Below are 13,798 nucleotides of genomic sequence, written 5' to 3'. Positions count from 1 at the left end.
GGCTCTGTCCTCCAAATACAGCTCGGTAGCAATGCCTGCATGGATGAAAGCTTTTGAATAACTGTAATAACACATACAGGGCTTCATCTGTTTCAAACATTTAACTTTGCCTTCATATGTACTTAAACATGATCAGAGGGAGAAAGCACTTGTGACACCTGAAGGACAAGAGCTGGGAGTTCTTTTGATCTAAACAAAAATAAATTTCTAAAACACCCATCCTAAACAAAGTGCCTTTAAAGGCACGTATAGGATGATGAAGAGACCTATGCCTAATTAAGTAAATAAGTATATAAAACTAGTGATACACCATCTGGAGTACTGCATACAGGTCTGGTATCCCCAGCATAAAGAAGAATGTGGAACTGTTGGAGCAAGTCCAAAGGAGACCACAAAATTGGTAAGAGGACTGGAGCACTTCCCCTGTGAAAACATGCTGAGGAAGGTGGGGCTGCTCAGCCTGGAGAAGAGAAGGCTGAGTGGAAATCTCACAGCAACCATGCAGTATCTGAAGGGGTCCTACTGGAGTTTCTTCACAGGAACTGCAGTGAGAGGATGTGGAGTAATGGGTGGAAACTGAAAAAGGGGAAATTTAAGGCTGAGTATTAGGAAGAAATTCTTTGCTGTGAGGATGGTAAGACAAAGAAACAGATTGCTGAGGGAAGTTGTGGATGCCCCAGCCCTGGCAGCGGATGCCCCAGTCCAACACTAGGCTGGATAAGGCTTTGAGCCACCTGGTCTAGTGGGAGGTGTCCCTGCCCATGGCAGAGGGGGGTGGAATTAAATGATCCTTAAGGCCCCTTCCAACCCTTAACATTATGTCATTCAGTATATTTAAATGCAGGCACAGTAACCTGATCACAAATCTCACAGACAGCACTACTGGTGGCTGCAGTAAGCTACACATCTCAGGTGTTTGGGAAGACTTGAATGAATAGATAGACCAAGCTCCCTGCAGTTGCTTCCCAAACCCTTTGTGTGCTCCTCAATGCCACCAGCAGGTGCCACCTGCCCGAGTCCAGCTGGCAGTGCCCCGGACCCAGCCTCAGCACTGAGCCCATCTCTGTCACTTCAGTTCTGAGAGGACCCCATCGGCCTCTGCTCCCTACCTGGGAATTTATCAGCATCAGAATCTTTGAAGTGCTTAGAGAAAGGTGAGGGCTTCTGCAGCAATAAAGGGTGGCTAGCTGTAACAGTGACAGGTTTTTAGACAAACCCTTAGAGATTACTATTAGTTTGGCCATATTAATTGGCTTCAATTTTCTTTAGCTAAAAAAGAAAAAAAACCCCACCCTCTTAAAAAACTCAAAACACCACCAAAAACCAAAATTAGACCACCATTAAGAGCAAAACTGGATGTTAACAATCTCTAAACTTGTTATTCTTTCCATCGGTACACAACAAAAGGAGTAACAACACTGAGCGCAACTCTTTCTAAATTACATTTGTGTACTACAGGCTGAAGAAAACAGGAAATCTGAACATACTGCTAGATTATCTCTGTTGAGCTAATATCCTAGTCTAACCCTAAAATGCCTTTCAGAGAAATTTATATATTATAAACTGGGATTTTTTTGTCAAGCCAAGCCAAACTTACTACACAGGTAAACATGAACATGTAGATTTTAAATACTGCCTTCCTTCACAAGCTGTACTTCCCCATTAGGGGAAGAGCTGGAAACCAAAACTGTGAATTGCAATGTTAGAAAGGGTCGCCTATATCTTAAAACCATGTGCTTGATAATATTGATATAAAAATATTTCAAGCATGATGCATCAACCACACATACTTATTTAAATAAATCAGATTTGTTGGCTACTGTTAGTTGATTTTTATTAGTTAAAAAATAAGCAGTAGTACCAAACTGAATTCTGTTTTTAAGTGCTAGGCATAAAGAGATTGAATTTTCGTTCACCCTTGCACGACACAATTCATTCTTATTTTGCTGAATGCATAAATGCAGCCTCTGTAATCCCTTTCTGATAAAAATACCACATTTCCCCCACTATACAGTTACTCTAAAACTACTAAAAAGGCTACTTGGTGAACCTCTTCCTGTGCCCAGCTTCACATGAAGACATTGGTGCCATGCAGACAGGTGCAATGAATCAGAGTAAACTGTAAGTAGGCAGTAGAAATAAAAGAAAACCCAACAAACAACTAATACTGAGAAACAAGCAGCAACAGCCCCAACCAAAGCTTAAAAATACCATCAATACCATCCTGGTTAGCAGGACCTGCTCCCTTTCCTGTTTCATTAAAAACTGCCAGTTACTCCTCAGGTATAACCCAGGATGCCACATGATGGCAGCAAACACCAAGCTCTGCCCTTACCTGCACGGGCTGGTCACCTGCTGCTCTGAAGCCTTCAGGGGGCTGCATGTGCCATGCAGGCACACCGTAGGGCTCCTCGGCAGGCCTGCAGTCCAGGGGATTTGCCCGCAGCTGCTCCTTGAGCCACATCTGAGTCCTCACTGCCGGCTGTATGGCAGCGCCGCTCACAGCCTGCTGCCCCAGGGTCGCGTATCTCTGCCCGAAAGCCTCGCAGCCGCCTGCCGCAGGCTTGCTTTCAGGTAAGGCACCGTAGGTCAGGTCTAAGGCGTGTCTCCTACTTGGGGAATCCGAAATAAAGTCGTCTTTGCTGCACGTTTCAAATTTGTACTTGCAGTCCAGTAGAGAAGATCGTTTTTTCCCCATTTCTTTGTCCTCAATCTTTAGCAACTCCATGCTGTCATGCAAACAACTTGGCCCATTTGTCCTTAATTGAGGTGGCACAGCTTTGTCCGTGCCAGCCCTGTATTCCACCGAATGACTACTTCCATCTTGGCTGAAATTATTTGGTGAGCTGAGTTTAGACAAGGAGGACCATTTTCTTACAGGTCTTGCATCTTTCATGTCAAGAGAATTGTCCAGGGCTCCCTGATTTCTGCCTCCTCCTGACCGTACAAAGCTTGTACTCCATTTTGAGCCATCAGACTTGAAAGCTTCCCTGTGTTTGGAAAGTGAAGAGCTGGCACCAGACAGCATCACATGGGCAGTGGGAATAGAAACCAGTGATCGGCTGGGCTTAAATGATGATGTACCACTTGAAGTTGAATGATCTGTGAAGAGAAATTTATCATGTAAGTAAGTGCAACACAGTGCTCATTAACACTAGTTCAGATAGGACAAAATATCAAATTCAAGGTGAAAAGCAAAAATAGAAGGAAAGAGGTTTCTTGACAAAATAGAGCCTTCTAGATCATTCTAAACCATGAGAATAGAAACTAATTAAAGTGTGAGATTTTCAAGTTTATTTTGCTCAGGTGTCATGATAACAAAAATAAAAGCTCACTAATCATTGGCAACAGAAGCTTCAGATAGAATTCTCAGCCTGTGAGCCAAAGAAACCATTAGCAGCTTTAAGGTGGCAGGATGGATTTCTCCCCCACTCCACACATACTAAGGAGCTTCTATATCACTAACAGTACAAGTGCTCAGCAGCCCCAAGACTCGTTCTCCTTCCATCACCCCATCACCCCTCTTCTCATTTTTTGAAGGCAGAACAATTCAATAAATGCATTTGGTAAAATGGCAGTGCTGTAGACAAGCCAGTTTAATAATGGTCACTTGGACAGAGTTATCCATTCTGGATCTCACCAATTTCCAAATATGCTTCCTGGGCTGTGTTTGGCTGGGAAAGAGTTAATTTCCTCTACAGTACCTGGTATGGGGCTATGTTTTGGATTTGTTCTGGAGACTGTGTTGGTGATTTAGGGATATTTTGGTGCCTGCTCAGCACTCCTTACACAATCAAGGCCTTTCCTGCTTCTCACCCACCAATGAAGAGGCTGCTGGTACACAGGGAGCTGGGAGGGGACGCAGCTGGAAGAGTTGACCCCAACTGACCAAATGGATATTCTGTATTCTATGGCACCATGCTCAGCAATAAAACTGGGGGAAGGCTGGTTTGGGGGGCTGCTGCTCAGGGAACAGACAGCTGGTGGTGAACAATTGTTTTAATTTGCAGCATTTCTTTCTCGTTACTTTTCTAACAATATTTTTCTTCAGTAAAAGACCCTCAGGGAAAGCAGGGATGGAAATGCCCAGAAGAGAGAAATGCATCTCCTCTTGTACAGGCAACTCCTTAGCTTGAGGCTGCTGGCTTTGTAACATTCAAGACAACTAACCTTTGTACTGAACCTTACGCAGAAGCTGAATCTGACACAGCACAAAGTCAGTCCAGCAAAGGCAGCTGTCCCAGGCCTTTTCATATCCAAAAAAATAAGAGTGTATTAGGGTTCAAAAAGAACTGACCTATGTTTTAGGCTATACAGATTTCTAGGAGTAGAAATATTACATCTGCAAGAGAAAGGTAAAGGAAACCCTGTATATATGTATCTGTAAAACTTAAAATAGTAAAAAATATATAATAGTATTTAATATAGCATTTTCTATCTAAAATACTGACTTAATGTTAGACATACATGGTTTTAAAACTGAAATTAAAACCAATAATAATTAGAAATACATTATCTCCTTCATTTATTAGATTACAAGCTTATTAATATGTGGTAGATTTTTATTTTTCCTTCTTCTAAATTTAATTTAAAAATAATTAATTTTGAGTTAAGATTTAAACATCTTCACTTCCAATTCTAAACTCTTCAAGCAGATTTGAACTTAGAATGCCGCTTATATCCAAGTACAGCTAATGGATGTCTCCAATAATTTGTCTCAAAGAGAAACACAGTAATTTTGGCTTCAAGTTGTCCTAATTAGTCTTCCCATTAACGCTCACTGAAACATATGAGAAAATTCACACTTTTTCTTAGAGCATATTGCTCAAGTCTGCCTTGCCTTCAGGCTCCGCTGGAAAGAGAACCAGTCTGCCTTTGGAAATACCTCACAACACAAAAAGCAGGAAATTCATAGATTTCATTGAAAATAAGAGAGAATGCAGAAAGCATCATGAAACTTAAGAGATATTATTATTTCTTCTTTAGTCACAGGAATAAGCTCCATCTGGCCAAATCCTGTCAAAGACAACTTTATCCAAGCAGCAGGTTTTTCCCTTCCATACAGGTGGGGGTATGCAAATGCCAGTTCAGACCTGAAAGCACTCTCTCCTTGGGATTACTTGGTTTATTTCACTGATCTGGCATTTATTTGAAGATTACAAACACTCTGAAACATGACTTGTGTGTCTCCAGAGTCTTTCAAAGCTTAAAACTGCTCTCTTTAATGAAAGCCAAAAGAGACATGGGGATAAAAAAAGTAGCTAAATGCTACTGGTTTTCCTTTCAGCAAAAATAAGATTATATGACAACTTTTTCTTTTCAATTATCCTCATAACTTTTCCTGGTGCCCACCACAAAACTCCCTGGAGTACTTTTCTAAGAGGCATGACATTTTAATACCTGATCCAGTACTTCCAAAGCCACATAAGTAAGAGAATTCAAAGTACACTATTTTAAAAACGCATTACAAGATTTCTACCATATAATAACAGCAGATGGAATAAAAAAATTAAGAACATTTCATATGGCTTTCTTACCATCTTGTGTTACACTTCTGAAATATCTATTTACTGCTTATCTGGCATAGAAAATTATGTAACAGAACCAATTTTGGTGTTAATAAAAAACTAATCACAAAGAGAGAGCACAGCAGGCACTTTCTTCTGAAAGAGGGGTAGGAGAAACTCCTCAATATAAAGTTAATAAACACCTTCTACGCATTTGTATTTTCCTGTGCTATGCTTTTTAAATTACTGGAAGAAAAACCTCTGAAGTAACTTCTCAGGCCAGACACACCACCCTCACGCAGCTACTTAAAATCTTTATCTGTCACCCAAAAGTCAGTCAAAACACACAAGTCAGAAAAGGTTCACTGTAACCCTCAACAACTTCTTAAGCTGCAAAATTATACCAGTGCTATGAGAACTCCCATATAAGATACACCTCTGACAAATTCTTCACTATTTCAGATAAGATATTATCATACAATAGCAGGGTAATCAGCTAATACAGTTACTCAATATTAATCAAAATCAAAATGTATCTGATACACGTGTTTATGGGATGCGTGTGTATCTAATGCTGCTGAAAAGCAGTGAACCTTCCTTGTGTGAAGGACTTTGAAATTTGATATTTTATCCAGGGTATAATTAGAATGTCCTGATCATGGAGAAAAACACCAGTATTAAAAGCAGCTGACCTTCTCTTCCTGTCCTTCCCTCCCACTTACCTCCCCAAAACACTGACATAGTTTACCCCAATCCAGGAAAATAAATGGAATTATTCTTACTAACTGAGCAGAAGATAAACAGGGGAAGTCAAGCCTCCATTATACAAATTGAAGGTCTTGAATCTGCCTGTGGTTTAGTGAACAAAAGCTGTGACATTTATTATAGGACCTCAGTTCCTCTGAACTATTCTCTAACTCTGCATGGACCCCAGCAACAGGTCACAAACAATTCCAGCATCCAGCATAGCACTGAAGGAGCCATGGGTCTTCCATCTACCATGCAAGCATGTGGGTGCTTCTCATAAATCTCCAACAGAGCTGTCTAACTCTCACACAACAGAAGTGTCTAACTCTCCTGGGAGTTGGGTGAAAGACAAAGACATTGGGATGATGTGCCACTACAGTAGTATGATGCTACATGTGTGTTCCTCGCTGCCTACCTACTCACAAACTGGACAAGCCTCAATGCAACAGAGATAATCAGATGAGCCAAATGAGACATTTCAAAGTGGCAGGCAGGAGGCCAGTTCTTGTAAAAAGCCCTAAGCAGACTGACTCATCATCCTCTGGAAGCAAAAGCATGCCTTTCCAGGGTGCAGCAGCACTCACAGGAACGGTTTGGGCTTGGTTGCTTTGTTGGGGTTTTTTGGGGGTTTTTTTGGTACTGTCTAGAATTCTTCATCATTCTTTTTACAGGCCTTTTTCATATTACTTCACATTTACTATGTCAAAATATGAGGTGAATGAAGGAAGGGATCTCTGCAAATAACTCTCTTCCAAAGAATAAATAAGAACATGCATCACAGAAAGCTGTGGCAGAAAACCAGGGAACTGTTCAGACATTTAACAAGTTCTGCATGAGAAAGAACTCTATGAACAAAAAATGTTTAGGAATTTTAAGTCTGAACAGCAAGGAACTAATATAAAAGAATAATTAACAAAAAACTTAATAGAGGAAAAATGTAATACTAACTAAAGTTAATTAAAAATTATATTAAAATGCTAAAAGACTTACTGCCAGAAAAATGTCTATGCCTTCAAAGCAGAAAAAGTCATGTGGTGTTTAGAAGCAAGTCCAATTAATGTCAATTTGAAAAAGAAGGAAGTTCACTGCCTTCCACCATCACCATCACTGTACTGCCAGTATCAATCAGAATTCTTTTACATAAGATGTGGGCTGCAAACTCCAAGTCAGTTCTACTTTGTTTCACATTAATTGTATGGGATTTTCTGTAACCTACTGTGTTGCATACCAAAGGAATGCAAGTTGTACTTAAAAACTCACTAGTTTTAAAAGATGAAGGAATTGAAAAGCTATGTAATTCACAAATAATTTGAACGGTACAATGCTGAATAATATGAATGTGAACTTAGAAGTTGAGATGGGATTTTCAAAAACTGAAGTAATTTTGTTGCTTTTAGGACTTTGTTTCAGATGAAATACTGGTAAAGCTACTGTCCCTCAGCAATGTTATTATGGAGAAATGGAAAAAGGAATAAATGGCAGGACAGCCTCACAGGCCTCCTACAATGCACACATTTTCAAAAATACTTCAGGGCAATTTTAAAGGATTTTTAGTAAGTACAGCAAAAAGCCATGCTGGAAAGAGTAAAAGCTGCACTCACAAATATCAGGATGGCATCCACACTTATGCAAGGAAAGAACTGCAGAGGTACCACTGAGTTCCAGCAAATGGCAAACAGCTTCTTAGACATCCTTACAAACAAAGGGAATGCTATGTACAAATGAACATACTTGAACAGAAACTTCCTTGACATATCCCATCTAATGTATTAAGACCTGGCCATTTGGTGTCCATCTTCCTTATCCTCCTCCTCCTGTACGGCTAATGAATTTGCTTTTCCCCCAGTTGTGACTTCTCATTCTTTTCCATGTCCTTGAGGCAAACACACCTTCTCCCTTGTTTGACAGAGAAGTGATAGGGTAGCAACCATCATTCTCAGAGTAAGTAATGAGGACAACACTCTCAATTTGCAAACAATACAAAAAAAGGGCGAGAGAGAAACAAGTATGTTCTAAAATTTATTAAAGCTTAACAAAGAAACTGTCACTGAATGAGAGAAAATTATACCTCCTCACTGAGCAAATGAAAAATACTGACTCAAAGAAAATAACTTGTACTTCACTATTTTCACATTATTCACATCCTGTTTTCATCTTACCATGTAAAAGGTTGCCTTGCTTTACTTAGATTTACCTGAAAACACTATTTTCCCTAGCACACAGTACTGACAAGGAACGTGCCTTAAAGGAGCTACTACTTCGTATTAAGCTGTAGTATTTCTGGTACTGAAATACTCTTTCACAAATCCGCTCTTTGATCAAGTCTCATTAGGGCACAGCCAACACTCACCAGCTTTGATTTATTTAAAGAGTGTTGTCCCATGCTTGAGAGGTCATCCCTGTGCCTTAACATCAGGTTCCCACCACGTCATCCGAGATGGCAGACCTGGCAAAAGCCTCATTAGCAAAGTTCTAAAGATTCTAGCAGCAAGAACACACAACTAAGTAACACAGTGGGCCACACCTTCATATGATCTCACCTTAGCACTACAAATCAATCTTTGCATTCCACATCCCATTTCAAGAGCCAAAGCTCTTAATTCCATCACTTAATTTAGATGACAAGAGGCAATCTGAGCATCTTCCCAGAGAGTTGCACAGGGGTGATTAAAACAAAATCAGCACCCAAATGAAGCACACAGATATAACATTTGCTTTTCTCATCCTACATGATCAGTTAAAAAGACACTACACAGGAGACAAGCTCTGTAGAAAGTGTTAGTTTACTCTTATGTGCCACTGCAGTCAGATTTGAGGTCAAAAGTTCTCAGTACTAACAGACATTAAAATACATTTGGTAGAATGACCTGTCATCCAAAACACTCCTCATTAAAAGTTAATACACATTTCCCTGACTTACATAGCTGGTTTGGGTTTCAATTTTTTTTTGTGCAAGAAAATACTGAGTAAAATGATCCACATGCTGCTTTAAAATAAACTTCTTTAAGCTAGCTGTTTGGCAGTACCAATTATAAGACTCAAATAATAAAATTTTACATGTGTTTCAACAAACAAAGCTTAACAAAAACTTCTAACAACAGTTTGTGTTTTGCAAAGGTTGACTTCAGGGAGACTGTACCAAGGCAGTGCAGCAGTTTTTGATAGGGGAAAACAAATACAAACTCCACAAACAAACAGAAAAAGGCAAGTGCATGTGAATGGTACAGTAAACCTGAGGTCTTAACACTCATATAGGTATATATACGCAGAGAGTAAAAGGCAAACCCCTAAGCCCCCAACATACCAGATACACACCAAGTAGATCTGTCCTGCCCAAGGGATCTAGCAGAACTGGTATTTCAGGACACACACAAAAAAAAAAAAAAAAAAAAAAGTACTGCCTATTAATATTTCTGTGAACTGCCAATTTACCCAGCAATATCTAGGCTAATAATACTCAGCTGGGGAATTCACAACTCCAAAAGAGAATCGTCTTCGAAAAAATTTAGTAACTTCTACTCTTGAGCCAGATCTGGGTCAACTTAGCTCACTTAAATGAAACCCAGATTCAGAAGATGATATAACAGGGGACTGTAAAGGAAAGTAGCAGTGTATAGAGGTAAGATGCTGCCACTCCAAAATGAAGTGAGGCATTGGTTCTGAGCAACAAGGGCAGCTCTGGCGAACAGGCACACATTTCAAAAAGCAGCAGGCAAAATTTGTTTTATTCAGGAGAGAAAAATAAATTACGCCAAAGTCAACTACTTCAAGATTCTATTCTTGTTTTCCCTACCCTACTCAATTATTCCAAATGCCAATGTTAGAGAATTAAAATGAATCTTAGATTCATTAAAAGAAAAGTGACAAAATGCAATACCACGGGATATTTAAGTGAAGCAGAAAATATTTCACAGATTTTATCTGAGCAAATAGTCTGAAGCAAACAGCAGGTAAGCCCAAGAGTAAATTTTCACTCCATATCAGTCACTGAAAACAAGTTATTTATGACTGCTTAGGTGAGAAAACTGAGCATGTTAAGATAGAAGTATGTCTTAAAAGAATGAACTTGTTTTACCAGAGTACAATAAAACTTTTGATTTATGCACTTTGCCTCTTCAACCAAGGATATCACAAACCTAATGCCAAATATAATAGGAATTTCTAGAAATACAAGAGAATAAAGGATTCTCTGAGCAACCATTTTCAAAAAGCTAAACTTTCCCAGCAGTAAGTGACACACACACAAAGAAACATCCCATCATCAATGTGTTCTCTTGATGTGCCTCTCTGCACTAAGCTTCAGCTTTGGTGCTATTTTGCTGCCATACATGTATAGCACTTGAGAGAGAGCTGTGCTACAGATGTTCACAGGCCACTGTGTGAGCACATGTGAGCTGCATGCAGCTGGCCACCAAAAAACAGTAAAAAATATTATGCATGTAATGTGGATGCTCTATGCAAAAGAGCACAAACCAAGCGAAATTTGAATCCCCCAGCATCTATCTTCTCCAGCCATCTAAGAGCTATTTTTAAGAAAGTTATATAACTAAGTAGAACAATTTTTAGATTAACGGGTTCTATTTTCACCCCCCCAGATAAGAGGATAAAGCAATATTCCAGAACAGCAGTCACGTAAACAGGCAACTTGATTTCATTGAAACAGAAGCATGAGTGAAAACCTATACTGCCAGGGGGAGTTTCTTTTGTAGTGAGCTGTCTCATTTTTTTAGAAGTCTAGATCTTAACTTGCATTTGCCCTTTTATGAAGGCCATCTACAGCTTCCAATTCCATTTTCCAACAACAAGCACTTAACAGTGAAGACGTAAAGAAATCAAATATCCCCCTAGGACCTTCTTTAAAAGTAATGGCTAAAGGGGAAAAAACACTGTGGATGCCACACTATATCTGTTCTCCTTCCTTTCTATATCTGCAAGATACCATGCCACAAATACCATCTACTTCAACAGCCATCAGGTACCCCCTCTTGCTGGCATTATTTTTTCATCCTCAGCTGGGGATGACTCAAAAAAACTCCCATCAGAACAGAAATCCACCACTGCCATCCAGAGGGGGATAATTCTAGGTATTTTTGTTCTCTGCAAGAGAACACCCAGTACCAGGTACATACCTACCCTTTCCTATACCAAGACAGGTGCAATTCATTCTCAGTCTCCACAGGCCACTTATTTGTATAATCCCAACTATCAAACTTGGCTCTGACACCATCTCCTCCAACAACGTTCCCAGATTAGCTAGGCTGATACCTGTATGCAGCAAAACTACCTCACCTAAGACATCAAGTGCAAAGGATGTGCAAGTGAAGACAAACTCACCTGAGGAGAGTTAAGAGACACCCTCTAACACAAGGGACCAGAGCAAAACCTGAGGGCTCCCAGAGAGCACTATCATTTCAGAGAGTTAAAATTCTGTGGCTGACCCACATTTTCTTCATAACTACAGGTAGAAACAGAACAATCAATTCAATGTCAAGTAACTTCAGAAGGTTACATCCCACTTTTAAGGAGACTGGAGTTTCTGGCTAGGTTTTTGAGATAATTATCCACTACTGACATTTTAATCCCTCTTTCTACTAAGACTCTGTATTGTAATAATTAAAAATTAATTAAATATTAAAATATTTAGAGTCAACTGGTACCTGTTATCCTCACCACAGAGCAGTGGATCTCTTGGTTCACAGCCTACCAGGAATAGCTCTTAAAAGGACCAGCACCCTTCAGTTTTATGCCAGGCCACACAAGTAGGGAAGAGAGAACACACCTTCATTTTTTCTCCCAGCCTCACACTTCAGCTTCATTTCCTCCACTGATCTCCCTCAGCTAAGCTTTGCAGAGTAGTCACCCTCCTAGTTTACATCTGTATTCTCACTGTGGGAGCCCCAGCCCAAACCCATAATCACAGAACAGAATCATTTATGTTGGAAAAGACCTTCAAGATCATTAAGTCCAACTATTAACCCAGCACTACCAAATCCCACACTAAAACCATGACCTCAAGCACCATATCTACGTTATCTTCTGAAAACCTCCATGGATAGTGACTCAACCACTTCCCTGGGCAGCCAGTTCCAATATCTGACAGCCCTTTAATTGGTAACTCTTCCAAGTATCACAGAGACTTCAGTACAATCAGAGCACATGTACAGTACTCGGATGGAAAAAGGAATCCTTTCACAGGCAGCAGCAGGTGCTGGGAGCAGCCCCAGCAGTGAGGCTGCCATGGGTGCAGCAGTGAGGCAGGAGGACACTGCTTGTGCCTCTCCCTGCTTCCCAGCAGGGCTGTCCCTGCCTGACTCCCTCCTGCTGCTGCAGACCAAGGTCAGCCCAGGTCGCCAAGCACAGCCAGCCTGCCCTGCTGCAGCACTGCACCTCCTGGAAGCACTTCATGGGCCACAAGCCATTCACTTAATACACTTTGGGAAGGCCTGTATCAAGCAGGAATCCCTTCCAAGGGCCAGAAGCCATGCCCAGCAACACCAGAAGTTCAACGGGTGCTTCCAGAGTAACTTAACTCACTGGGGAAGTCTCTCTCCTTGATGCTGATCCCCAAACGGTAAAAGAGATGGTAATATGTTAAGAGTAGCAAATATTCAACTGGAGTAGGTCTCTTGCAGACCCAGCAGTCTACTTAATTTCTTACTAAGATTTGGGGAAAACCACAATAAGAAATTTGGCAAATTTAAATTAGAAACTGGAGGGGGGAAAAAAAAGAAAAATGTTACTAAAACCCTGTAAAGTAAAAACAGAAAGAAGTAAAATACACTGTTACAGAAGTAGCTTTAGCATTCTATTTTCTAACTTTTATATTCCTAGCCTTGCTACTCTACCCTTCATTTACCACACATTAATCCCACCTTCCCTTAAAGTTTCTTAGACACATCAGGGCTTTGATAACAAATTACCAGCCTACTCCACATGTAGGTCACCATCTGGAACTCAGCTCAGGTCACAGAGGATTAACTTTAAATTGGATTGTAACACAGCTCTATATCCTACAAAAGAAGCCACATCTCATACTTCAAAAATTAAGTATCATTATCTGTATTTTCCAAATGAAGAACAGGAGACCAACTCTTACAACAATTAGACTCATGTCACTTATAAACTTTACCTGCTTCCTCCCACTGCCCTTTACACTGAGTGGTAGTGGCTACCCTGGTTACCTTTTTAAATTTCACAAATTCAAGCAAAACAAAGTAGTAATAAACTGAGGGGAAAGGAGTGTAAGATCCATCTGGAACTCCCAGCATTTTCTTATAGCAAGATTCCCCTTGCTATAAGAAACATCCCCTTGCTAACAGAAACATTTCTTAAAGCAACAGTGGCAACAAGAAGATATGGAAGAGTTTCTGCATTCCATCCCACAAAACTGATTACAATATAATAAACAGATGTGGAAAACCCTTTGCTTTTGTGCACCATTTGGCTTCCACTGTTTTGACTCCAGCTTTTAACATTCTATTTTTCAGGCACACCTGTGGAGCCATGGTACTAAGACTACTAGTAACAGAGAGTTGTTCCAATTC

At 40.2% G+C, this 13,798-nt stretch overlaps 1 protein-coding gene across 1 annotated transcript in view; it reads right to left on the bottom strand.

Moving 5' to 3' along the window:
* Window positions 1-13,798, bottom strand: part of CEP85L (centrosomal protein 85 like) — a 105,104-nt gene that overhangs the window by 61,828 nt on the left and 29,478 nt on the right. The window contains exon 3 of the mRNA XM_059468237.1: window positions 2,336-3,102. Within this exon, the coding sequence (XP_059324220.1) occupies window positions 2,336-3,102 (767 nt within the window). The remainder of the gene's footprint in view (window positions 1-2,335; window positions 3,103-13,798) is intronic.

The sequence above is a fragment of the Ammospiza nelsoni genome, chromosome 3, assembly GCF_027579445.1.
Source record: "Ammospiza nelsoni isolate bAmmNel1 chromosome 3, bAmmNel1.pri, whole genome shotgun sequence".
NCBI classification, from domain to species: Eukaryota; Metazoa; Chordata; class Aves; order Passeriformes; family Passerellidae; genus Ammospiza; species Ammospiza nelsoni.
Note: the sequence above shows the minus strand (reverse complement) of the source record. Positions and strands in the feature narration are given on the sequence as shown.